We start from the raw sequence: 27,714 nt of genomic DNA on the forward strand, positions 1-27,714 counted from the left end.
TTAATAATGATAAGATTTTATTATATTCATATGCTGTGTAAAATTAACAAAATGCAAATATTTATTGTTAATTTCAATTTTGTTTCTGTAACCGACGATGATAATTGCTATTCTGCTTTCTTTATCTGATTTACAAGTGGGTTTACACAGATTCTAAAAGGGAGAGAAATTGGTAGAATACCACCTTCAAACAAATCAACAGTAGCTAAACATAAAATAGAGAGAGATCAGCAGACACTGTCCGATGCTGCAGCAAATCATTCCAAAATCTCACACACAAGCTTGTACATTGTTACGTACTCAGTATGGGAACTTGTCAAGCTTACAATCCTGTGGAATCCTTGCAGCCCTGCAGGATTGCACTGATCTACACATTTTTTTGACAAAGTCAGACATTAATAGTTGGTAGGATCTATATAGAGTAAATTGGGCCTTATGGTACAAGCGCACTAAAGCATGCAAACACATGCTGCAGTTCTGAACACGTCAATTGTGAGAAGTCCAGATATAAACTAATACAATATGGAGTCTATGAAGATGGAGAGACAAATATGAAATTAAAAAGAAGCACTACCGAGATGTGATAAGATATAGGATCTTTTGAAAAAAATATGAAATATCTCCCACACACAAATTAATGAATTTGTGAGCTTATTTGTAATTTCTTTGCACCCCAGCTGAGATGGTATAAGAACTGAGGGTCATGCACACATTAACAAGTTCCCACAGTCAAATTCGGACAGGATGTTAAGATGCTGCATTTTAAAATACTCATTTGGTTTTCTTAAATGGGAACTGAATTGTTTGTCATTCTTGTGGGGCAAACGTTTGCATGTGGTTCCATTTGTCTGGACTTCAGTTTGGTCAGTCCCAACCTGTCTACAATGTGCCACACAGCCATCCTGAAGAACAGCAGAATTTTTGACTTTTCAGGTTTGGAAACTAGCTCACGTGTTTCACAGCTTTAACACCACTACAATGTTCTGTAGTCTTGAAACGCTCCACTAATAAATCCAATTGTCAGTATGGAAAGACGTGAACAAGTGAGGGGTTGATGAGTCAGTGTATACACCTAACAAAGCTAGTAAGTCTACTATCAACAATAACGTGATGCAGGTTAAAGATAAATTGGTCAAGTATGAGTTCATAAAGGAATGATGCCTAAGACTTGCCACATTGCAAATCGAAGCTAAGTACACTGTTGCTGACACACATTTCTTAAAATGAAACACACCTCCAACCCGTTGCAGAAAATAGCTCTGCTACTGAGGGACAGTGAGGAGGAACTGATGCAGAAAATGAATAATAATAATAATAATAATAATGATGCTTTAAAAAAAAATAAAGGACTGAGTTCTTTTAGCATTTCTTGATGATTATTTTTATTCCTCGCCTTTTGTGTGTCTCTGTGAGTGCATGTAGTTTTATGCTCATAATAAAGTGAAACATCTATGGATGGGCTTCACATCCTTCCAACCTGTGATAGTTTTAAAGGACCAGGCCCTCATAGGCAGGACCCTCGGACTCGGGGGATTCTCTCTGCAGGCGAAGATGCTCCAGTGTGTTTTGGAAGTGTTTGTTGATCTGCTCCGTTTCCTCACTTGCCTCCAGGTTAGGAAGATCTTCCCTGATCTTTTGGATCAGCTGGTTTAATACCTGGACAGTCACCTGGACGGGTGGAGGACAAGGGACAGTATTAGAGTTCCTGAATGCAGTGTGATATTTATAAAACATTTACATGAAAATACACACACATTTAAAATGTTAAGGAGTAAGGAAATGTTGCAACCCTTTCAAGAACAGACGATGCATTTTGGTGAGTATCACATGTAAATGTATTAAACATAACTTTATATACATGGGATCCTATAAATGTCACTTTTAACATATTCTAATAAATCTGAAAATTACATTTGCAACAACTGTCTTCACCAAGTGGAAATGTGACATGTGTTTTGTCCTACCGCATCGTTTTCTCTCTCATAGAAGCAGACGTATCTGTTGAGGATTTCAATGAAAAGCTGGACTTGCAGTGATGGGTCCATGCACTGGTTGGCAATCTTCAGGGCTTTCTTTAGACACTCCATCACACGCTTACCATCGCGGATCTAATGATGCAAGAGCGATGGTTAGCAACGACAGCCATGGAAACAAATTTTCGCACAAAATACATATCAAAACAATGAAATAGTAAACTGCTTGTATTATATATACACTGAAAAATGATTGTTTGAAAATCTAGTATCGATTTGTGGGACCATACTTATAGCATCAAATAGCTTTTTAAAACCAAACTCATCAGAAACAACAATGTAACATACATCTGTGTGATAAGAGGTACCTAAAATGACAGAAAACATCTTGGCGAAAAATGTATTTGGCCACCAGGGGGCGATACAGATGTTTGGGCTTTACTTTTGGGAGCAGTCAAGTTGTCCGTCTTTAAATTCAAACATCGAATGATACATTACCAAGCCGATATTATTGGTCAATATGAATTCATCACATCTATATCTGTATTTGCAAATATCTCCAACGCACCTCTTCACCGTTTTTTTCAGTACTGCGACCGGACCAGAAGAGGTGGGCGCAGATACTGACAGCTCGGCACTGGTCAGGCTTTTTCAGAAGCTTGGAGGCAGCCAGCGCACACTGAGTCCTCAGCGGCTCGTGGTTCTCCTCACTGAAACAACGCATTCGCTCAAAGGTACCGATGATCAGTGTGATGGCTGCCAACTGGGCTTTCGAGTCACTTATCTCATCCTCATACAGGGAGAAGGCCTGTTTTGGGGGGGGGGGGTGAGAGGTGGGAAAGGAGGGAGAGAGAGAGAGAATACAAATGAGACAAAGGATGGGGAAAGCGAAGAGCCAGAGAGTTGTGTGATTTACAACATTTGAGAATCACAGGGAGGAAATAGTATCAATAAAAGAAATCACCATTGTTGCCTCTGGAAAAAAAGTGTTGGGCCTCGTTTAGCCACCCTATTTTCATTGTAAGCTGCTCATTGCTACTCTTCTACACAAAAGAATAAATTTTGGCTCCATAAAAAGGAACCCAATGGGATTATGTCTATAAAAACGATGAAACAGACAGTCGACAATAACAAAAACAACATGTGGAAATTTGCTGTTGGAAAGTGTCTCATCTATTGGATAGTATGTATTTCTGAGGGCAGCAGTCATGTTTATCCATAAACATGTAACTCTCGACTTTCAGTGGCCAGCAGGAGAACGGAGGGGTTGTTATTTTAACGTGGGCCACTTTCACACCTGAGGAGAATTAAAGACACTTGACAGTTTGACACTACCTGTGACATGAACTCGTATGCTACAGTCTCATGGTTCTCAAAGCCAATCTCGCCCGCTGCCAGCGCCCCCTGCAGGAAGAGTCGAAGAGGCAGCTCAGCAAGCTCAGCCTTGATAAGTGCACTGATGGTCTGGTGGGCAAAGGAAAAGATCTTCTGGCACTTCTTTTCCCACTTGTCATCCTGATGAGAGACACATTTGGGTTGATTTAAAAATACAGAATAGACAAAACCACAAATACAGCATGTGAGGCGTGGTGAAAAGTGACGTCTGCGCACCAGTGAGGAGTTTTCCTTGTATCTGAAGGCCAGCTGGTAGGCAGCGAACACCAGAGGAGGGAGTGTGTAGCGAATCCTTTGGTTCCCACCGGCACCAAAGTGTTTTCGGGCTGTGTTCAGGATCTGACCACAGATCAGAACATTAAATTCAACCAACATCAGAGACCACAGCAACGATACTGTGGCCCACCAACCACAACGTTTGGGATTAGAAAGTTTAAAAAAAATATGAAACAGGTGACCGTTTTAAATCTGTCAGCATTTTCCAAAGTACTTTCCAGTAGCTACTGTTTCCATTTATTTCCATATGGCATATATATAAATTGAAGGTGAATTAGTCACAGCAAACACCAATTAAAGTCTGAACTTGCCAAGGACGGAACAAACACAACAGCATAACTACCAAAACAGTCAGCATTAATATAAAGGAGAGCGGAACAGGATGTGGTAAAATCTACAAAATTAGATTAATGTTAAAATCACTGGCATGTGCCTTTAATGTTGAGGACAGGACTTACAAGGTACTGTTGATCAGGATCGTCAGAGTGAAGCAGGTGGATGAAGCGACCCACAAGGCTCTGCTCCTCAGCAAAGTCCTCAGGGTCAGGATCGTCAGCTGGCTGGTCTGGCTGGTCCTGTATCAGTGTCGATACCAAACTCAAGATGGCGTCCACCTAAAGAAAACCAGAGTTAGGGCATGAGGAGTTTTGCTTTGATGCACTATTTCTTTTTTATTTTGTCTGACTTGGTTAGAGACTCTGCCATCCTGTCCGAAACCAGAACACTACCTGTTGGTTAAAAGTCCAGAGACGTGACTCTGCATTAGCTGAGCTGCACATCTTGGTCTAATAACAGATCAGCTGAGGTATTCCGATACGATCGCTTACGCTCCACCGCTCCTTAAAGGGGGTTCCCTCCTTTTTTTACTCTGTACTAATACACATTCACACGGCTGTAGACATTTGGGCGCTTGGTTCCAGCCTGGTTTCAGGCTGGAAGTTAGACTTCCCTCCCAAAACGACATCCTTTGTTAGAGACACGTTATTTGCCATGAAATTTATTATTATTGTTATTATTACACAGTCTCCACCCAATTCTCGCCGCCGTTTCTTCTGCTGTAACGTCGCCCATGCGGCCATGTGTCACACATGCACACGCTGATGATATCTTGCTTATTGCCAAATCTGCCCCCATCTCTGCACAACACAAACTTCAAAAACTGTATTAGATTTTTGGTCTTGAATTTTAGAACCCAACCTGTTCCTGTTGCACAATGGTGGTGTTGTAGTCCAGCGTGTTGCTCAGCACATAGCAACTCATGCTCTTGCGCGACTCATAGTCGAAGTACTCAAAGAGCGGTGGGAAGTGCTTGAGCTGCAGCACTGTCAGGATGTTGTTGTAGGTGTCCACTGGGATCTTCAACAGTCGGGTGAGCTCCTTGGACACGGCGCTGCTGGTCGCTATGCTACGAGGAGGAAAAGGAACAGGTGCAAATGTGACATATGAGTTCTAAGTGCACAATAATATCCATGTTCTGTTCTGTCTGTGGTCATGGAGTACATGAAGAAACAATTCAACATATGCATGATGGTTGGCTTCCTGATTACCCTTCGCTCTCTCGCCAACTCAAACAACCTCCACTTTTTTAAAATGTCAATAAAGACTATTTGAATCTTGTCTCATTTGTAGTGTCACGATTTGACAATTTCAGTTTTAAAAAAAACTTTTAGTTTTAAAACTACGCTCCAACAGCTTTATTACCTCACAGCTTGGAAGGGTGACTGTAAAACATGAAATGGCTAAATCTTATAGCCACATCTCACAATATTGCAGGCACCCCATGATCCATTTAACCCTGAAGAGTATGGAGACTTACTGTTCCAAGTTGAGCTTGTTGAAGATCTCCACAGTGCTCTCCAGGACCTTATCCACATAGTCAACGCGGTCGGGGTAGCATTTCATGGCCAAATTGATGAGAGACACCTGGAGAGAGACCACGTCCTCTGATGGCATGTCCTGGCGAGACTGAAGGAGGTGGAACATACGATAAAAACATCAGCGAGGTCAGTCCTGCAATTTGTTTGAAACTTGAAGTCATGCAAGCTTGGGAGGGAAAGGCTAGGAAGAGCGCTCCGCTGGCTTATCATACTGTAGGCGGCTGTCATGAATGAAAGGCGAAAATTTATGTAGACCAATAATTGGATGATTAGATTTTTTCTCAATTGTTTTGGGGGTCATCTGACTTGAAATCTCATGACATCTCCTCTGTGATTTAAAACTGGCTCACTAACAATATTAAGTGGTTTGTATCACTTATAGATAAGCACGCTCATCTGGTTGTAGTCCCTCCCCACACACTCTGCATTCAACTGATCTGCTGACGCGAATTAAGCTTAAGTCACTGCTCAAAGTATAGGTTACAAAAATATGTTTTAGATGGCAAGATAGGAAAAGAGGTTTGCTCTGTGGTCCTAAGACAAGGATGGCTGAACATTCGGGCTGAAACTTCAGTGTTGCCCCTTTTCTCTAAATTTTAGCTAATGATTGAAAGTGAATTACAAACAGCTAAGTCTGCATCAGCAACACAATTACAGGGCATTGTTGAGGAATTTCTGTCCTCTCTTGAGAAACTGCAAGATGAGTGTTCTCACGCACTATGCAAGGTCATCTAATCTATGGCAAGCGAAGGCAGTTGGTGGGTAACTGAAGGCTGTCTCAGGCGTGTCACGGTCGTGGAATTTGTGCAAGAATACAGTGTTACTATGGAGATAGCTATTCTGTTTGTGAGATGACGACCTTACTCTGACAAAGCTAAATCGACCCACAGGGATCGGAGATAGGCAGCCTATCTTGGGACGCCAAACACTGAACCTGTTGATCTGTGTAGCGAACCAGAAGTCTCCTCAATATTGAGCTCTTATAATAAATACTTCTGCCTAAGACATCCACGGTTTCCATCTTCCTGAATCAGCATCCACGCCATCATTTATTCCATTTTCAGTCAGTTCCCTGAAACCCAAGCATGGGGGAAATGAGCAGCAAAAACCAGAAACAACTATCAGAAGAGCCAGCGAAAGCAAGCAGCAGGCAGTGTCGTCAGTGATAGTGGAACCAGAAAAGCCTGTTTTTAACGTAATTAAGTGCCATCGTCAGACCCTCCAGTGCTCTTCCCTGGTTTGGAGTGCAGAGCTAAATTAAGAGACACATTAATGAAGGGTTATGGAAACAGTCCGAGGTCAATCTAGTCAGATTGTTGTCAGAAATTAATTCAGGGATTAATCATGTATTATATAAAAAGCACTTGAGAAATTTAAGCCTGCCTGATTTGGACTTTAAACAGCATTTTGTAGCAGGTACCAGCAGGTATCCTAATATAACCTACTTGAATGACAGTGGCCACTTGTTGAGAGAAGATGTCAAACAGTTTGATCTCAGCTGGAATGCCAGGGCCATCTTCTCGATGAGCAAACAGAGCGAGTCTGGGGGAAAACAAAGAAAATTGGAAAACAGAATCTAAGTAAATTCCTTCTGATACACAATTAGAGAGCACACAGGTAGTGTTGTCCTTTCTTTTTAAAGAGTAACACTAAATTCACTTTGTTGGATAAGTAAAGTACAGTCAATTTATTATACTATCTGTTGATCCTGACTCCCATGTTAGAACATTAATTGCAAAAGAGACCTAACAGAATTATACCAGCACAGTATGTCACACAGCTACACAGTGTGTTGCTCGTCATTAGTGTTTATTACATGGCTATTAGATTGGATCATGTTACACGGTCCAAAAGTTCCAGTCACTACAAAAGCAATTTGCAACATTGTTTGAGGTAATATTGGTAAATTATTTTCATCAAAAGTTGCATATGCAAATTATGACATTGCTAATGTCAAAACAAAAAGTTATTTACAGACTTTCTATTACTGTTGATTGACAGTGAATCCGACTGTACCTGTCAATGAGAGCAATGATGATGTTCTTGACGTTGACGTGTTGATGGAGCTCAGCACAGGAGCGCAGGAAAGGGTTCAGGGTCTGAAGGTGGAACTCATCCGGGAAAACCTTACAAGACAAGAGCGTTTGTTTTTTTTAAGTCCAGGACTCTTGGCCTTATACTTTATATCAACTTTTCATCTGTAAAACATAGATGGCTGTTCTGGAAGGAATATCATTATATAGGCATTGAGAATGTGTCCTCAAAGAATATTTAAATCAAAATCACAACCTTAGTCTGGGATTATAAGAAGAGACAGAAGACACTGACACTAAATCCACAGAAAAACTGTGAAGTTCTCCAACATGCTTGGAAAAAAAACTACCTCAGGAGTAACTCGGAGAATTGAAGACAGGACTCACAAGGTACTGTCGTCCTAACCCTAAACCAACTTTTTGGTTTTCTTTTATCATACAGAATAAACAATCAGAAAAAATTTGGACTTATATTTACATTTTAAGTAAAATAAAATATTTCTTAATTCAAGTTATATATATTTGGTTGTATTTGTGTTTTCTTTATATTTAAAGTAATTTATGATAACGTGTATGGTTAAACTAAAATGTCCAGCCTCAATTCTATTTCTTTGTCATAAAGGTTTAATAACGAATCATTAAAATATATATATCGGCCAATGTATCATATCGTATCTTATTGAACTCCATAATATCGATATCAGCATCATCCCCAAAAATCCATATCGGTCGGTGACTTTTTACATTTAGTGCCTAAAAGTCCTGCACAGCACTATACATTTTGAAAGAAATACTAGGGCAGTCCTGAATTAAAAGAAGTAGGACTGATACCATCAAACTCCCTCCCCTAAAAAGGAAATTTAAATCAGCAACGTCGGATCAATTTAGTCATCCCCCCAAAATATGAATGTGGGGTTGTCCTTGAGTAAAAAAAAAAAAAAGTGAACTTAAGGTGGCTGCCAAGGGAGGAAACACAAACATGTCGAGCCATCTTTGATGCTGACCGTTAAGAGATGATCATAAAATGTGTTTTCCTTGGGTGCCGATTACATAACAATGGTTGAAGCGTCGTGGCATTAGGTTCAGCCTCAGTAAACAAAACATTCTTTACGCCGATAGCACAAAAGCTCTCAAATGTGATTTGATACAGTCTCAGACTCAATCACAAGCTTTGAGCCAGAACCCAAACCTGATCCTAAACATTGAGCCTCCACTTTCCTGTTTTCACTTATTTCCACCGCAGCTTCAGCTCATACACGCACGCCTTTGCTCACCAACATGAGATGACTGTGCTCCATCCTTCTGCAGCAACCAGATAATGAAGTTTGCTTCCGACGACACAACCGTGGTGGGTCTCATCTCCAACAATGATGAGACCCACTACATGAAGGAGGTCAGCCAATTGGTCACGTGGTGCAGGGATAACAACCTCTTCTTGAACATCGACAAGACCAAAGGGGTTATTATTGACTTCCGGAGAGGCCACACCCCTAAACCCCCACTGACCATCAATGGTGCTGCTGTGGAGAGAGTGAGTAGCACCAAATTCCTGGACAATGAACACTGCATCACTGGCCAAAAAGTCCCACAGGCGCCTCTACTTCCTCCGCAAACTGAAGAGAGCAAGAGCCCCCCAACCCATCATGTGCTCCTTTTACCGGGGCACCATCGAGAGCATCCTGACCAGCTGCATCACTGTGGGGTACGGGAGCTGCACCTCCTTTAACCGCAAGACCCTGCAGCGCATAGTAAAGGCAGCTGGACGGATCATTGGTGTCCCACTCCCCTCACTCCTGGAAACCTATGAAGCCCGCCTCACCCGCAAAACAACCAGCATTGTGGGTGAACCCAGCCACCCGTCACACAGCCTCTTCAGCCTCCTGCCATCTGGGAGAAGGTACCGGAGTCTCCGAGCCCGTTCCACCACACTGGCAAACAGTTTTATTCACCAGGCTCTCAGGAAGCTTTATCCTTCAACTATTGTTTTAAATAGTGATAAAGACGTGTTTTACACTTAGAAACTCTTCTGATCATATAAGATGGCTAAGCAGCTGAAAAGTGGGGACCTTAAGAAACATATGTTGCGGTCTCAGCCACACCAAGAGGACGACGACGGCTGCTCTGGGGGCCATGATGCGTCGGCACTTGTGGGTCAGGATATTGTTAACATTTACACGGCACTGCAAAAAATACCCAAAGATTTAGCCAGCCTCGAGGACATTCGTCGGACCCACAGCCTTGGTTAATGGTAAATTAACCTCATTGATATCGCGAATGGGACATGTGGAGAAAAGAGTGGAATGGCTGGAGGATGCAGATAAAGAAAGGCAGGTGTCGCTAGCAGCCAACCCCGTGGCTATAAAGGCGGAGGTGGACGATCTCCTCGATAAACATGAAGATATGGAGAACCGCAACAGGCGCAATAATAATATGTGTGGTGGGTGTCCCAGACAGACAGGCCGTGCTCTAATAGGCCAGACGTCGGTTCGATTGCATGCAGGCCCAATTGCTTTTCCTATCCTGGGTAGCCCGGATGTTACTGTGTGAATTTTTCGATCTGAATTTGAGCAATCGAATTTGACAGTGTGAATATTTGACTTGAATTTTTCGATCTGAATTTGAGCCATCGAATTTGAGTGTGTGAATAATATCCCAATTAGGATACCCAGGGCTTCATTGGCAGCGAGGCATATGGCTGAGTTTTTGGGTTATATAGATTTCCAGAATAGACTTTTTTCTAATTTCCAAGGGTTTTTTGCAATCAGTAATTTCCTGTTCTATTGGGAGCATTTTAGTTTCGGACCATGCTCTAGTTAGCTTGGAAGTGCTGCCCTTTAGTGACAGGATTAGGATGCCCAGGTGGAGATTTAATTCATCTCTCTTGCAAGAATCTGAGTTTAAGGAGGCACTAAGAAAACCAAATTAAGGTATATATCGAGTTGAATGAACTAACAGCGCCTTCTGCAGCGACTGCCTGGGAAGCCCTGAAAGCTGTACTGAGAGGCTTTGTTTTCAACATGCTTCATATAAGAAGAAAAAGAGGTCTGCTAAACAGGCTGAAATTGAAGACAAAATTAAGAACTTTGAGGCTAAGTTAAAAAAAGAACTGTAATTATGAGGATCTTCGGGCTCTAACACAACTTAAATACGATTATAACTGTATCCTGGGTTAGGGTTAGGGTTTCTGAGTTCTCGCTATTCAGAATGAGACAAAGATATTATGAATCAGGGGATAAAGCGGGGAAATTATTAGCCAATTGTATAAAACAAAAGGAATTCTTATCTATTATTTCGTCCATTAGATCAGAGGGAGAACTAAAAGCAAAATCTGTAGATATTAATAATATGTTTAGAGAGTACTATGTGAATTTATATACAGCAGACTCTCAACTGAATGAAGAGCCAATGGAAACATTTTTCAAAGGAGTGACCCCTTCCCAGATTGTCTGAATCACAGAAGTCAGACCTTGACCGCCCAATAACTGGGGAAGAAACTATGGGGGTAATTAAAGGACTACCAAGTGGAAAGGCCCCAGGGCCAGATGGCTTCACAGACAAATTTTTTAAATGCTACCTCTCTGAACTAACACCTTTGCTACTCAGTATGTACAATGAGGCATTTGTGAAGGGGGAGTTACCAGATACTTTAGCAAAAGCATTAATTACACTTATTCTTAAAAATGATAAGGATCCATGTGACTGTAAGAGCTATCGCCCAATTTCTCTTATCCCATTAGATACCAAGATTTTGTCTAAAGTTCTTGCCAACAGGTTTGAGAAGGTAATGACCTCGCTTGTGCATGAGGATCAAGTAGGTTTCATTCATAAACGTAACTCGGCAGATAACATTAGACGTTTTATTAATATTATGTGGGCGGTCTCAAATTCGCCAATTGCTGCTGTTTAACTCGATGTTGAAAAGGCGTTTGACAGGGTGGAATGGAGATTTCTGTTTAGGACATTGGAAACATTTGGCTTTGGGGGAATTTTTACTAAATTCCCCAATGCCAGAAGCAGCAGTACAAACTAATGGGTACACATCATCATATTTTGAGCTGGGTAGAGGTACACGTCAGGGGTCACCACTTAGCCCTCTGCTGTTCTGCTTGGTGATGGAACCTTTAGCAGCTGCGATAAGGGGGGATGATATTTTTCCGGGAGTGATGTATAATTGCTCAGTCCACAAATTACTGATATATGCGGACGATATTCTTTTACTAGTATCTGCCCCGTGGTATCGATACCCTCATGTTAAATACAATTAATACCTTCTGAAAGTTCACGGGATATAAGGTGAATTGGGATAATTCGGAGGCTCTCCCTTTAACAAAGTATTGATCGACGACTCTCTTTCAAGCAGGCAGATGTGGCCCAAGCAGGGGTTAAAATATTTGGGTACACTTTTCCCCCCTCAATTTGATAATATTATTATACTGAACTTTGAACCTTTAATACAGAGACTGGATATCAATGTAAAACGGTGGTCGCCACTATACTTGTCCCTATGGGGAAAAGTCACACTGGGCACTGCCTCCTGAGAGAGCCCCATCATGGTACAATATGGAGCAGTCAGTATGGGCTCCCCTTCCTCTAATTCACTGCTTGTCCATCAATTTATCTAAAGAAATTAATGCTCACCCAGTCATATCTCACCTTCAGAGAGCATGGAAGATGGTCTCTGGACTGATAAAGTTTGATCCCTATTTAAATAGTGCCTCTAGCATTTGGCGTAACCCCGAATTGAATATTAACAAAAAAACTTTTATTTGGAAGGAGTGGGTCGAAAAGGGTATTCTTAGATTAGAGCATTTGTACAGCACAGATACACTTAAATGATTTGATGACCTAAAACAACAATATGATTTACCTAGAACCCAAATCTGGAGATATTTGCAATTACGACATACTTTGCAGACAATTTTTGGGTCGAGGCTGCCTTCCCCAATGCCAGCAGATAAGTTACAGAAAATTCTCCAGTTATTGGGTAGAGGTCATGAAGCAGCTTAATATTATAAGATGCTGATGGAATCTGGAGGAGATGGAGGTGTTTCGACCCTTAGACTTATCTGGGAAAGAGATCTGGGGGTATCATATGATGAACAGGAATGGGCTTCAATTTGTGGTAATTCTCGAATAATGTCAATGGATCTGAGAGTGAGACTTATTCAATTCAAAATTCTAAACCGTTTTTATTGGACCCCGAGTAGGCTTTTCAGACTTTGTTTAAAGGATGCAGCTACTTGCTGGAAGGGTGGTATGGATGAAGGTACACTGGTACATATGCTATGGTCATGCCCCAGGATTAATCAATATTGGAAGAAGATTCACTGTTACATAGCCAATGTTGTAAAAAGGCAATTTGTGCTCTGTCCTAAGTTATATATATTAGGGGACTGTAAAGTGTTGTCTACCTTTCCGCACCCACTGAAGTACTGGGCACAGACTGCTATCATGATTGGACGACAAATCATTCTCAGGAACTGGAAGAAACCAGGAGAAACACCTGTCCAGGAATAGGTGACTGAATTAGGTAAGGTGGCTGCATATGAAAGGATGTCATATAGGATGCAGGACAGGTCAGACAAATATCTCCAGAAGTGGGGCATGTACCTTGATTCTATACACGTGCCAGTGTAAGAATGTAAATATTGTCACTACGCTCCCTTTTTTTTGTGTTTTTTAATTTTTTTTGCTTGTTTTTTCCTCTCTTCTATTTTACAATGTGTTTGTTTGTCATTTTGTATGTCACCTTAAGAAGTGAACCACCCTGTCACCATGTATGTAGGCTGAACCCTTTGGTTATGGGGGGGGGGGTTGTGTGGTTGTTGCTGCCGACTTGTTTCTGTATGTAATGGTGTATTATTGTCTGTATAAAAAAGAAAAATAATAATAAAAATTGCAAGTCATAAAAAATATGTTTCCTGTGTATTACACATACTGTACAGTATTTCTTTCTTTTGCACAGTTTCAATTTCTTTAGCTTTTCTATCCTGGATGGTTTGCCTTACTCTTACTTTTGCATTACTTAGAACTTACCTATTTTATATATTACGTATATTATTTTCAGTTTTTTTTTTGTTTTGTACTATTGCACCGTGGGTCCGAGACAAACGGTTTTTCAGTTCCTCGGTATGTCTGGAACAATACTGCAGGAATTGACAATAAAGTTGACTTGACTTGAACTGTCTCTACTTCTTTCTTTTGTTCGTTCTATCCTTTTCTCTCTTCATTCGGGGACTCACAGAGACTTTTCAGAATCATTACATTCATTTCCATAACTGACAAGACAAACTGAAAAGAGAGTTCACTAAAGCCAGTTAACCTCACCACTGTATATCAGTGCTCTCAACTGTGGCGTAAAATTAACAAAGAAACTGTATTGAATGTGGATTGGTCACGTTCACATCACGGTCGGTAACAGATCGGTTCAATAAGCCAACTCAGACTGAGTCGACGTCTCCCAGGTATGTACCTGAATGATGCACTCCATTAGATACTCCTGAGCCAATGAGTCTCTGCAGTTCACCACCTGCTCCAGCACTCCAGCAAGAACCGTCTGTGGAGAGACACAAGCAAATAGGGAACACAGATGTCATTTTACCCAAATGGCTTAATGATTGAATTTGATTTGGCAAATATAGCAAATATGACAATGACACAGGAAAAGCACCAACTGTCCAGATTCAGTGCAAAACAAAAATGATGAAGTCCGACAGTAAAGATTCAGAAAATGTTATTATATTTGTATTTCTGACAATAGCTATTTGCAGTGTTTGTGCCAAGCACAACAACACATTGTGCTAATTCCGCACATGCAAAAACCAGGAGTAAAAGCACTCCACTTAAATTCTAGTCCAGGCAGACCGCCTTCCTTGTCGACAGTTTGGTCTAATTTCATCTGCAGCATTACCTTAGTACCAGCAATGGGGCATCTCAGTTCATTTCCAAAATCCAAATCTAATCAGTATATCTTTGGATCCAAGTGAAATATCTGTTCCTGAGATTTTGCTTTCTCAGAAGTGGGACAGACAGAGCCTCCAGCTGCGGCTATCCGAAGAGGCATCGCTGTGCATTTTGATTTATCCAAAACAAAATCTGTAATTTGACCAGGGGTGTGCAAACCTTTCATACGACTGTACTTTTCCCTACACACATGAACATTAAAGTAAAATGAAATATTGCAGTTACTGTTAATTGTTTTTGTAAAGTATAAAACTCCAAGTATGTCACTTTTCATGAGCTTCTTTGGTAAAACAACCAATTACAGGATATACTGCTTTTTATTTGAACGTAACAAAATGGGTCATGTGTCTACAGTAAAATGTTAATCGAAACCGGCGACAATTGAAAAATATCTGGCAGACTGCTGATACATATTGGCACTAACAGTTACAGTTTTGTAAACCATATACAATTAACAATTAACTCCCTTTTCCAATCACATACCTTGGTGAAATAGGTTTCTCCTTTCAGTCACAAAAACAATATTTCAGATTTTAGAATAGAGTGGCTGTAGGAAAATGTAGGAATTCATAGAAACTTTTGACACTATGACAAATAACTAATTGAGAAACATGTCAAAATTTCTCACCAAGTGGTCACTACTTTTTAAAATTTCCTTTGTAATATTCAGTTTTAAGTAGATTTGACCTATCAATTTAGTTATGGATGTTTGATGGCTCACTGACGTGCAGGATTTCTCCAGGTGTTGCTGATGGAGAGAGACAAAGACAAACCTGTTTGTACTTGTCCACGTTGACACCCTCAAGCTGGCTGAGGCGAACTAGGTTGGTGCCCACCAGAATTCTGAGTTCTTGTCGCTCCTTCTCTCTCTTCTCTCTGTCTCGGCTGTGACCCTGATGCTGCATTCGCACCCATAACTTGTTCATTTCCGCAAAGTTCAGCAGTACAAAGTCGATGGAGTCGTTGATTTCACCGGTCATCTCCTCTGGTCCCCTGTGGAGTAAAGAACAAGGGAGAGTGTTCAAATATTTAGGGACGTATTTCAAAACAACAGCGTGGCATGCATGTTTGCAAACAAGGGATCTCAACTACAGGTACGGATGAAATATAAATGACCCCCAAAAAATGCATGGATGGATTTCCACCAAACACGCACACACTACGCTCTTACTAAGTAGGGCTGGTGTTAGGGGAATGCAACAGTGCTGACATCTTCAACGTCATTAACATCTTTCCCAGAAAGTACTGAAGTTAAGAAGAAGGGGAAGAGAATTACGAAGCTAGTAATCCTCTTACTGTTCATGTTGCAGGAATGCATGCTATGAGAAAGAAGAGTGGATGGGCCGATACAAAGCGAAAGAGCTCAACTTGCTTACTCTGTCTGCTCTCCATCATCTGGCAGTATGTTGCGGGTGCACTGCAACAGGTAGTTTCTGAGGAAGAGACCCCTGAGTGGGTGCTGGACACCGCGACACATCTCCACCAGGTCCTTCAGAATGTCCTTACGAGACTGGGGGAAGGAGCGAACGTACACCACACCCACTGTGATTAACAGATAGCTGGGGAGAGAAGGGCAAAGCAAAGAGTCTTCATCTGACACAGACATTCATATTAGTATAAAAAACCCAGTCAAGTATCTGTATCTATTTATGAGAGGACTGGTCTGATGTTGAGCCTCTATCAGCAGCGGTGAGTGGAGATGCAGTAGGACACATTACACATCTTGTAAGTTCTGCTGTAGACAGTGTACTGTTTTTTCTTTTGAATTCATGTCTGGTGAAAAATGTGTTTTTACAGATGCTATAGGTACATATCAGAATCAGAAAAAAAGTTGTTTTTGTGAAACTATCCTGTAGCATGTCTCTTATAGATTTGCAAAATGATGAGTGTATTAAGAGAAGAAGTGAAAGAGCAAAATTATCCTTTACTCATCTCAGTCATTACTCTCTGTATTATAACCTACATGTATTTGACACCACCAGAGGGGACTTAAATAGTGTGTAATGATTCCTGCTGAGGGACACAGGGGTTTTTGATCCTTTGTTATGTAAATTATGTTGCAGATATGATTACACAAGTTACAAGATTATTTTGCCTGTAAACCACATTCTCAGTTGCATTTTGTGATGATTCTGTCTTCCTGACTGGGTTTTGCTGTTTTTAGAAGACTGAGGATTGGTTTTGATTCTCTCTGAAACTAACAGAGAAAATCTCATTATTGACTTATGATTTACATATTCAACTCCTACTTAATTATTACTGCCTTACTGTATTGAGACATTACTGTGGAAAAAGCACATATAAAAGAAAGCGCAAACATTAATGGAAACATGCTCCAAATCCGGAAACACAAAAAATACAGAAACAGTGAAAACACAGGCAAAAGGAACTGTCGCAACACAAGTTCTCAGGGAAGCTGGAGGGAGCGAAGGGCTCAACCTGGATAAGCAGCAACATTGCAGACACTTTTTGTTGTATAACAAGCTAGACATTAACATGGCTAGGTGTGTGAGCAGCAACTGATAGTGGCTGTAGCACCATCCAGGTAAATAATCACAGGCTGCGACTTAAATACTTGAAAAAATAAAGTCAGCACTAAACCCTCACAATCATTGTTTCAATTCAGATTCAGTGTGTTTGAGTAAAGGTCGTAAAAAAAGTCACAGTAAGAGCACAACAGATTCCCAACTTGTGCTAAAATACATTGTGGAAAAAACTCTAATCCTAACCCTCTTTCATTTAAAATAAGGCTCTGATTACATGAAGTAAGCTGAAGCTACTTCCTGTTTGACTGAGATTCATATCAGGTGATACTCACAGTCTGGGGATGATGTTCCCTGCATACTGGACCAGCTCATACAGATCTGCCACCTTGCGTCCCTTGGCGAACTCATCAGTCAGATAAACCTCTAGATAGTGGAGTTCGTCAGAGATGGCCATGTCTGAAAAGACTGTTAAAGACCTGTGCAAACAAACACAGCCTATCATCCACACGAAACAATAACTGCTTGCAAAAAGCAGCTTTGGCTCCAGTCTACACAGGGTAATCCATCATGTGTTCAGTTGACAGTTGAGCATCTGGTGGGTGGGCCTGCACCAGTATGGGTCAGTCTGAAAGATGAGTGTCAGGTGGACAGTCATGAGGATTCGGTACATCATCAACTGGATAGTGAGGATAGCCGGAGGTTTGACGTGTCTGACCTGTGTTCATGTCTACTAAATTTTGGTACACTCACTTCTGTGCTGGTCGTGGATTACGTTTATAACGAGAGCCATTTTATGTTTTGATTTTTACATAAGTTGCTTTATCTCTTTACGGCTGAGTCAAACTGGCCATCATAGTATCACCAAGTGTGCTTAAGACCCTGTTGGACTTGGTTATGTTGTATTTTCTTTTGTTATCTGTCTTAATCCACTACTACAAAGGATACAGAGCTCATAGTAGCTCTTTGGAGAAAGCATGGAGGTCCTCAGCTCACCCAGCATGTTAGAGGCATGCTTCAGAGCATCCATCAGCTTGTTCTTGTCCTGCAGAGCACAAAGCAAAGCTATAAAATACTAAATCTTCACGAGCAAAACATTTCAGAATTTCAAAAATACCCATTTTATACCAGATATATCACATGCAAAACAAACTAAACACTGGTGTAAATGGCTTGTATCTCTGAGCATTCTTGATGTGAATGACAACAGAAATTGTGGACCGTGCTTAGTTGCCATTTATAGAATTTATTTTAGCCCATCCAACTGTATAGCTCGTTTGGCATTTGGCTGAAAGACTTGATTATAGATTTGCAGGTTAAAGACAATAACGCCTCTTTAACTTCTGATGAGGAATTACATTCTCCCTAAGAAAACATACGCATGAAATTGAAAATCTGCGCTTGGATAGCCAAGGGTCTGCCAGCTTATCGCAAATGACCACAACCCTAATGACGGTTAGAACAGACTGGAGTCATCCTACCAGGCATCGCTTCATCTGGAAAGACTGGACCTTGACCGCCTGCACAGCTTCATCCAGAAGCTTCTCCTGCTCGTCCTGGGGCGACTGCGTGGTCGGCTGTGAGAGGAGGACAGAAACAAACAAGACTTCTTTTAATCTTGGCTCTACCAGCACTCCACATCACATGATCTAGTTCCTGTTCCGGGGCAATCCAAATAGCTTCAGGTAAAGGATGACACAACAAACAGAGTTTAAAAGAGTGAAGACATGCAGCGTGTTTACAAAGGCTTCATTTAATGCATGTATTTATCCCTAACAGCAAAGTTAACGCCTTCGAGTGCTGGAGGCGTCAGTGCCCACGAGCCGTGTGAAGCATACAGAAAATCCAGGCAGCACTTGGAGAGTCCACGAACTCAGCTGCTTCTGCAACATTTACGTTAAAACGCGATGCAATGCAAAGTCACTAGGTCTATGTTTGCGCTCAGCGCAGCCAAGTCTGCGCGAAATGTTTTTGCGAACGTGTGTGTGTGTGTGTGTGTGTGTGTGTGATAACATGTCTGAAACACATGTGTCGTGGCCTCATAGTTGGTTGGACCTGACAAACACAAGTTTCTACCCAGATGATGCTGGAGCGAGTTCAGTAAAAAAAAAAAAACATATGACACAGCAGAGCGGAAGAGCTAAACAACAGCTAGCGTTGGTCGTGACACTGTCACCTGCTTTCGTCCCGGAAATCTCCCGAGGCTGTGGATAGTAGCTCATTTTATCCAACACATTACATGGTAATATGGCATGACAACACTCCTCGTGAGTGTCGCACGAACAGAACCGACGTCTGAGTCCAACGCTTGGCTGCACCCATTGCAATCGGTTGCTAGCTCGCTAGCCTGGCTAGCCCGGCTAGCCGCTGTCTGACGTTAGGCCACAGTGCCGCCAACACACAGGTCTAACTTTAGTTCCGCCTCAGAGGCTTGAGTCCAGCTGTTCCACCGAGCCGACACCGAACACGGGGCCTGTGTCCGGAGGAAAACACGCGAAGGCACAGCATTATATTCTATTAGGGAACAGTGCTCACCATGATTATTAGATGTGTATCGGATCCGTCGGAGAGGCTGGCCTGTCATGTGACTCGCATTAACGGTGCCTTCACGGACCCCCTCTCAGCCACCAGCACAGCGCGGAACAGGCGTGGCCAGCGGTTACTCCGTCTGCGGGGTGCATGGGCGACTCGGACAGGACGAGCAGCGCGGTGCCCACGCAATTTTCTCCCATGTATTCAACTGTCACGCAGCTCAGTTCGAAGGCGGCGAGAGTCAAAGGGGCAGTGCGTGAGCTGCGCGGACACACTGCGGCAGATCGACACAAATGTCTTAACTAAAAGTTGCGATGCATGAAACACCTAGGTGATCAGAGCCGATGTGAAAAGTTGAGTAGCCTATAGTCCTTCTCCTTTGTTTAGAAAGGCATCGACGGGATGACCTGCAGTGTTTTTTTTTACTCTTGGTTGTAGAGGGACGTGAATGCATCTCCCTCACACGTCGTAAACGCGTCGGATGTGAATTGCGTTCAGAAACTGTCTCTCATTCATTTTGGTCTCGTGAATTTACATGTAAACTGTGGTAAGATGTTAGCTCTTTTACAGGTACCAACATTTTTGCCTGGCTTTGCTTTTTACTATAGAGATACATGTAAATTCAGAAAACAAAAAAAACAACATTTCTCTTGGTTCATGGAGGAGCAGTACGTCTCAACAAATCCCCATGGACAAAACAAAAAACAGTGAAAACAATTCATGTATGCAATATGTTTTGTGTCTCATCATGATTATTTCTGTAGTCTTGCGTCTGTTTTTTTGTTTTTGTTTTATTTATTTCTTTTATGTAATTTCTTGTTGTTTTACATATTCTTCATCGTTAGTGATTTTCGACTCTCACTGAAGGTATGCGTTTTGATATTTGCACTAGCTACTGTTGCTGTTGTCAGTTTGAAATGAAGAAAAAGACATAATATTGTTAACTGGGGATTGTAATGATTATTATAGGACTGTTGTTATAGTCTCAGTCTTTTACAGGTAACCGGTATCGCTGTGGCGTTTCCCACAGACTCAAGCGTCAACCAGCAGTTTTAGAGAATTCAAAATCAATCTCTTCGGACCAAGACAGCAAGTTGTTACTCTTTGCTGGTCAGTCTGCATCACTCTTTGACTTAAGGAAACCGAGAAAAGCAAATGTACAATGTTTACCAACCATAGTCCGAACCCATCCCTCTAGAAACACACTTTATTTATGTCATTTCACTATTTATTGACCAAAATGGATATACTTGATCAAAACCAGCCTCCTGTTCCGGTGTCCAGTTGGGGGCGGTAAGCTTGCCTCTAGTTTGCTTACCGCCGTTAATGCATCACGAAGAAGACGGGGGCGGAAGTGTAACTGCAAAACATGGCGGCGCCCTATATCGACACACTTGGCGTACTATAAGACCAGGTCGACGCACTTGGGACAAATCCCCTCCAGTGTCAGAAACTTCCTCAGTTTCACTATTGAACATTTGGACTCATGGTGCCTTTTTCATGAGAGGGGCCAACAGCTGGTATGACTATGTGGCCGAACGGCAGAGCAGCAGCGGCGGCGGCAGCGGCCACTCGGAGGCTCCTGCAGCTCTGCTGCGCACCCACAGCGCTGAGAAGGGGGAGTGGTGGGCGGCAGCCGAGGGACTCCAGGCGGATGTCATCGTCGGGACCCCCGTGGAGACTCTTGTTCTTTGGCTCTGATCACTTTGCTCTGGAGTCCCTGAAACTCCTCACAGCCAGCAGGTGCAACTCGTAGGCGAGCGGCCACACAGCTCCGCAGTGTTACAAATGCGATGCGCACACTAACACGGCGTCAGGCTTTGTTATTTAATATGTCTGTGTGTGAACATGGGTAGATTCGAAATAAAGGAGGCATCCCAGGTCGAGCGGCTGCATCAGCATCAGAGCGGGGTCTGCACTTCAATCTGAACACTGACACGATAAGTTCTCTGTTTACGTGAGGCTTTTTGGACTTCTGGTTAAATCAAAACAGGGCGAGTCCGTTTCCACGGCGGTGAGACCAGTTTCTTATTGAGCTCTGTTCAAAGTGAAACAGCCTGACTGAAAGAACAGTCCATACTGTTGCTCTTGTTCAGCTGCTTGTGTGTTCACAATATTCAACATTTCTGAAGTTTGTTTTGTTTTGTCACCCTGACAGCCCGTTTCCACTAGGCTCATCATTATCCAACTATTTAGCATTAAACCATAATCTTTGTCCCAGAGTTTGTATATTATAGATGAGTTTAGATTAACAAGTCCTAGTCTCAATTTCAGTTCTACTTTAACCACTCGTGTCCTTTAGGGCTGCCACCAACGATTTTTGTCATTATCTATTTTTTTGACAATTATTTTCTTGATTAATCGTTTAGTTGTTTGATCCATGAAATGTCATAAAATGTCAAACCAAGATAATCAGTTTACTGTCATAGGGGAGCAAAGAAACCAGAAACTATTCACATTTAAGAAGCTGAAATCACATAATTTTGGCATTTTCTATAAAAACTACTTGTACTGATTAATCGATTATCAAAATAATTGGCGATTAATTTAATAGTTGATTACTAATCGATTAATCGAATAACTGTTGCAGCTCTAATGTCCAGTCAATGAAGCCTTGAAAACTGATGACAGGAGTTAGTTGGGCCTCCTCATCATCTTGGGATAAGGGAAGCGAGTAGTGCATGATAACTAACCTCCGTGTTCTGTTTGTAGGAGCTCTGGTGAAAAGATAGTGGAGTCCCTAGAAGTTGTCACTTTCTCTGCTGATGTCCCAGTGATGAAGTTTGCCCAAAAGAACCACCTCCCGGTCCATAGGTGGCCCCCGGACAATGTGGACGAACGGTTCGATGTTGGGGTGGTGGTGTCTTTTGGCTGTTTACTCCACGAGAGACTAATCAACAAGTTTCCATAGTGAGATCTATTTTTTTATCTGTCAGTGGTGTGTATGGATCGTTGCTATGTTCTGGAGGTCACTTATTCAAGCTGTAAAGACAACTGTAGATTAATTCAACAGTGGTTTTATTTATGTTATTAAAGCCATTGATACAAGCAATTATGATAACATTATAGTCTCCGAAGTCTGCATTTATCCTTCTCAATTTAAAAAACATAATTTTTGTATTCAAATGATTGTGTCCATATTAGCATTTCCAGCTTGTTTTTGTAGTAATCTCTCTCCACAGTAAAACATGCAAACAACATGAAATTAGAAAAATCATTATTTTTCGTGAATGACGAGTTGTGCTGTATTATCTGCTATATATTGATCTAATTACAAAAAGTTAGAGAAGACAGAAAGTTGCCTGTTATGCCTCTTTTCGGTGTCCTGCTCACTGTTGTTACCTATACTGTTTTAATGCAGCTTATATTCACAATATAGTTGTTGTCACTTTTTTTTTTTCTGTTTCTGTTGTCAAAAAACTGAATGATAATGAAATTAAATGATTTTCAGCCCATAATCATGTTACCCAACAGTCATTCTGAACTGTTTGCACTGTGGGGATAAAATCTGTACTTTATAATTGTGCAGTCATCTGATGAAAGCAACATAAATCCAGGTTTATGACCTATGAAACCATCCATTTTCTGCAATAGCCAGTATAACAGGTTGTAGCATTCTGAGGTTATACATGAATTACTAGGTTTAGAGCATATTCAAGCATTAGGCAAGGCAATGTTTGAATTTCTCTCCCTTTTTGCACACACTCTTTCATTGCAGCGGAATATTAAATGTTCACCCCAGCCTGCTGCCCAGGTGGCGAGGTCCTGCTCCCATCTTCCACACAATCTTGCATGGCGACACTGTGACAGGAGTCACCATCATGCAGATCCGCCCTCTCAGGTAAACAGAGGTGTAGTGCTCTGTTCTGTCATTTAAAAAAAATATTAAAACATTAAAAACCTCCTCACATCCCAGGTTTGATGTGGGCCCGATTCTCAACCAGGAGCTCCATCAGGTCCCTGTTGACTGTACTGCTGAGGAGCTTGGAGCTGCCCTAGCCACGAAGGGAGCACATCTGGTGAGTTGTCGGGACATGATTACCTTCAAGTAACAGGTTACTAACAGGATGCTCACATAGTTTCTGTTTTTGTCCTTCTTGATTGCAGCTGATTGATACGTTGATGACCCTGTCAGAGAGAATAGCACATAAGAGGGAGCAAGAGAAGACGGGTGCAACATTTGGTATGTAGGTCTGACCTACATACATACAGTTTAACTAAAAATAATATAAGAGAAATTCTCCCAACTTACACATTAATTTCCTCCAACAGCCCCAAAAATTAATGCCTCCATGAGCTGGATGGTGTGGGAGGAACAGACTTGTGACCAAATCCACCGCCTGTATCGTGCCATTGGATCCCGGGTAAGCAGGACAAATATTTACTAAATAACATGAGGCTGAAGAAAGACAGAGAGATCTTTCCCAGATCAAATCCCAGTTTAATTTGTTGCTCCTGTGTATTGATGAATGTTCATATTCACTGTAGACATGAATGAAATATGTAAGCACTTGGGTTGACCCCTTCTCCTCTCTTACCTCAGTTTGTTACTTCAAGTTTCTCTAAGCTGCTCTGTGAAGAGTTCAGGAGGAAGGTTTTCTCTCTATCTCTCTTGAGTTCTTCTGTGACTATGTCACCATAACGCTGCACTCATGCTTACACTATATCGATTGATGGTGGGCGTGTCTGACGCTTGGTGGTTGTTCGATTGTCATAACAACAACCGATCACGGTTTCCCACTTGGCACACACAACATTTCACTGGTGTTCTTGCTTATGTGCCATGTTATCTGTCCATCCAATGCTGAAAGGAAGAACACAGGAAATTAATGTCATAGCCATGTTCACCAGCTGCCTCCGCCTCCTCGTTCCAGGCTCATTTTGTAAGACAGGACCTGTATTTGCATAAACATAATGTGACTGAATGTTGCGCTCAACTTCAAAACATGCAGCACAAGCAACGGAAGCAATAATGGGTCGACCGATAAGGCTTTTTCCGGGCCGATACCGATGCCAATTTTTACTAGACTGATAACCGATATTTGAAACCGATATTTGTCTGCAGTAAAAAAGGCGAGAATTTAGAATTATACAAAGTCTTTACACAAAACTTTATTGAAATGCTTTAAAGCATATGTTTAATTCACAGAACCTTTTAACATGACTTAAACCAAAAAAAGTGCAGGGAGCTATCAGCAGCATTATTATGATGTTGAACAAACAAACATGGATGGGACATTGCTAAGGTCTAGAGAGTAGTGACTACTGCTGCATCAGAGGGAAATTAGCGCATTTTAAAATGAAATTATCTTATCGGCAAATTGGCTTAAAACATGGCCCGATACCGATAATCTTAAAAAATGTGAATATCGGCGCAGAAAATCGGTCCACCCCTACAAGCAATGCAGTTTGGCAAACAAATGACAAACCCCCCATACAATGCAAATGAGCAGCGTTTCCGTTAAAGTCTCCCATGCCTTTGTGTGAGTGCTCCGTAACCATCCTTCTCTCTGCCATCAGATGCATTTGAGGACAGTATGGATGGGCAGGACAATAAGACTTCTGGAATTTGTAGGAAAATGTCACATTTCATTATCAGGTAAGTTTGATTAAAATCAGATTTATTTCATCCATGAATATGTTTAATAGCACATGCACACTTTTCTCAATTATTATTGTTGGAAATCCATTTCATGTCTTTGTGAATGTAAAAATCATTCTCGTTATATAAAAGTGAAAAAAAACCTAAATCCTATTTTTTTGAAAACACCATTCTGCCTGCTGATTGAAACTACGATACTGTGACGTGTTAACACCGGATCCAGGTTGCTGGTCACCGTCTGCCATGTGTGCAGTTCTGTCCACAAATCAAACCACACTTTCGGCAGTTAATTACAAAATATGACCACAGTTTAATGATGTGCACACTGCTAACAGAGAGGATGCATTGTGACTTGTTGATTTCATCCTCCAATGAAATGGGTGACCAGATGTAGAATCAAAAATCAGCAAAGTCCAGACAGATAGAAAATATATACCAACGTAGTAGCGCAATCAACTGGAGTCTCATAGAGCACTGTCAAAAGAAACACCTAATCGTGATGCCTGAAATGTAGCAAAATGTAAAGAATGCAGTTCGATTTGATTCACCAGTATGTGCGGAAAAAAAAAAATATTATTCAGCAGTGAAGTGGAAACATTCCCAACAAACATAAAGACATACAAACATAAAGGTTGTTGATTTGTTTAGATCACGGGGTATTCAATTAAAATTCAGGTGGTCCAGTTGGAGAAATTATTCTCAAGCAAAGGTCTGGAACTTCTGAATGTCTAATTGCGTAATGATTCAGTGCCATATTGCTGGTTGTATGGACATCTAGCCTAATTATCAACAACTGACTGTCAAGTTAAATGAGGAAAAAGGCCTGCAATTCAATAACATTTCAACGATTGTAATTGTCAGTTTTCATATTGAACTAGAGGAATTATAAATAACAAGTACTATAATAACATTCGCTTCACACATTTGTGTGTGTGTGTGTGTGTGTGTGTCAGAGCGACGGGGAGAGAAGCGGAGTTGGCTGCAGTAGTTAATGTTCAGTCTTAATACAATTAATATAATAATAGCATAAATGCTCTAGCGCCTCAAGTTAAAAGAGAGGTCTTGGTGTGTACCTTGTCACGCTGTTGGGGAAAGTAAAGGGGTTTGGTCCCAGAGCTTCGGCCCTGGAGAAAGGGAAACGTATCCCCTGCTTCCTGACTACATCTGGAAAATGATCAACACCAGTGTAGTGACGGCGCTCCACTCGCCACTTCAACATTTATTAATTCTCAATGTTCCATCAGTTGTGGTCCAGTTCCAGGTATAGGACGGCATCTGGGTCCGGACCGCGGTGCACCTATTAGTGACCCCTGTTCTAGATGGAGCAAGTGAGCGAGCGAGTGACAGAGTGTGAGGCAGGATGGCTTTGACATTTGATTTGACATGCATGTGTGTATTTGCTGTTGCCCTATGCAGATCAAAACAGGAAACCTGTCCCTGGGTCAGTGACCTACCAGAAGGAATCCAATACTTTGGCTGTCTGCTGTAAGGTCTGTCCAACTCTGTAAATTTCATTAAGATTAGAGCATAACTCAGTTCAATTAGTAGGAAATCCTGTCCCTCTCTACACCACTAGCAAAGCAACTTTTTTTGAATGTCATCCTGATATTGTTGTTGTGGCTCAAACATTAGTGTTCCCTGTTATAGGACGGCTGGGTGGGATTCAAGGCAGTGCTCCTGAAGAAAAGGCTGACAGCAGCCGACTTCTACAATGGCTACCTGCACCAGTCTCTGCAGAGGAAAGAACCCTGTCAGACTGTGGAAGGACTGTTTGTCAGTAGGAAAGGTGGAAATGCAGCACATCAGATGAGAGAAAACTCAGCGTTGTGACGCTATGACAATAATTTTTTGTCCGGGATGTGAACACTGCAGACATGATGTCATCACCTTATGGAATCTACTCTAGTAAAGTTGTTAGTGTTGTCTGTTTTAAGACATCTGCATCTACAGTACAGGTTCTGTATTAATGTATTTCAACTCTATACTTGCAATAAATTATATGCCGTTGACAAATGCCAGTAACAATCATGAAAACTTAATTTCGTTACATTTGTTTTTACATTTTCCACACAAATTGTGAGTTTTAATTATCAAATGACTTGATTGTAATGTGATATCATAACAATATTTGATTTTAAAAAGTGCCTGTTGAAAGAGAAAATTGTTGCAATGAAAAAGTTACCATACCAGTGGCCAAGGCGCCAGCTTTACGCACAACAATGCGAGGCCATACACAAACTACAGTTTACAGTTGATTAACTCATCGACAGTGTTCCGAGTGGCTGAGGCAGCACAGATTTGGTGGTGTAGGTTTGTAGGCATTTTGTCTTTTCATACGAGACTACAAACCACTGGAAAACGCAGCATCCTGCAGTGTGTGAGCAATAGCACATGAAGTGAATCATCTTGTCAAGGCAAAAGAGTGTCAACGAAAAAAAATAAAAATATATATATATATATATGAATAAAGATGTACACATGAAATAGCAGCTTAACTCTAGATCTGTCCACTTTTATCCAGATTAAAGATAAATTATTGTACTTTCCTTTATGTTCAGTGCTAAAGACGTTCATGCTCAT

The 27,714-nt window shown here is 41.4% G+C and overlaps 2 protein-coding genes across 5 annotated transcripts; one reads left to right on the top strand and one right to left on the bottom strand.

Annotated features, from left to right (window-relative positions):
- Positions 1–19,788, bottom strand: vps35 (VPS35 retromer complex component). The gene is made up of 17 exons (XM_035627611.2): positions 19,536–19,788; positions 18,482–18,577; positions 17,949–18,045; positions 17,336–17,459; positions 15,894–16,076; positions 15,291–15,510; positions 14,027–14,110; positions 7,538–7,647; positions 6,967–7,063; positions 5,461–5,609; positions 4,842–5,049; positions 4,103–4,258; positions 3,585–3,707; positions 3,309–3,488; positions 2,542–2,781; positions 1,965–2,108; positions 1–1,668 (listed from the first exon to the last, which is right to left on the bottom strand). Exons 1-17 carry the CDS (start codon positions 19,536–19,538, stop codon positions 1,489–1,491), a joined length of 2,394 nt encoding a protein of 797 aa, XP_035483504.1. The 5' UTR covers positions 19,539–19,788; the 3' UTR covers positions 1–1,488.
- On the top strand, positions 19,130–27,159 carry mtfmt (mitochondrial methionyl-tRNA formyltransferase). Of its 4 annotated transcripts, none has more exons than XM_047331419.1 (9): positions 19,130–19,242; positions 22,245–22,442; positions 23,251–23,373; positions 23,449–23,551; positions 23,640–23,715; positions 23,805–23,896; positions 25,053–25,131; positions 26,551–26,624; positions 26,782–27,159. In XM_047331419.1, the coding sequence occupies exons 2-9, from the start codon at positions 22,309–22,311 to the stop codon at positions 26,962–26,964; spliced, it is 864 nt and encodes a 287-aa protein (XP_047187375.1). In that variant the 5' UTR covers positions 19,130–19,242; positions 22,245–22,308; the 3' UTR covers positions 26,965–27,159. The 4 variants fall into 4 exon arrangements, with proteins under 4 accessions (XP_047187375.1, XP_047187374.1, XP_035483505.2 ...); XM_047331418.1 differs by lacking the exon at positions 19,130–19,242 and adding an exon at positions 20,016–21,288; XM_035627612.2 differs by lacking the exon at positions 19,130–19,242 and adding an exon at positions 20,318–21,275.
- The last annotated feature ends 555 nt before the right edge of the window (positions 27,160–27,714 follow it).

This window comes from Scophthalmus maximus, chromosome 4 (genome assembly GCF_022379125.1).
Source record: "Scophthalmus maximus strain ysfricsl-2021 chromosome 4, ASM2237912v1, whole genome shotgun sequence".
NCBI classification, from domain to species: Eukaryota; Metazoa; Chordata; class Actinopteri; order Pleuronectiformes; family Scophthalmidae; genus Scophthalmus; species Scophthalmus maximus.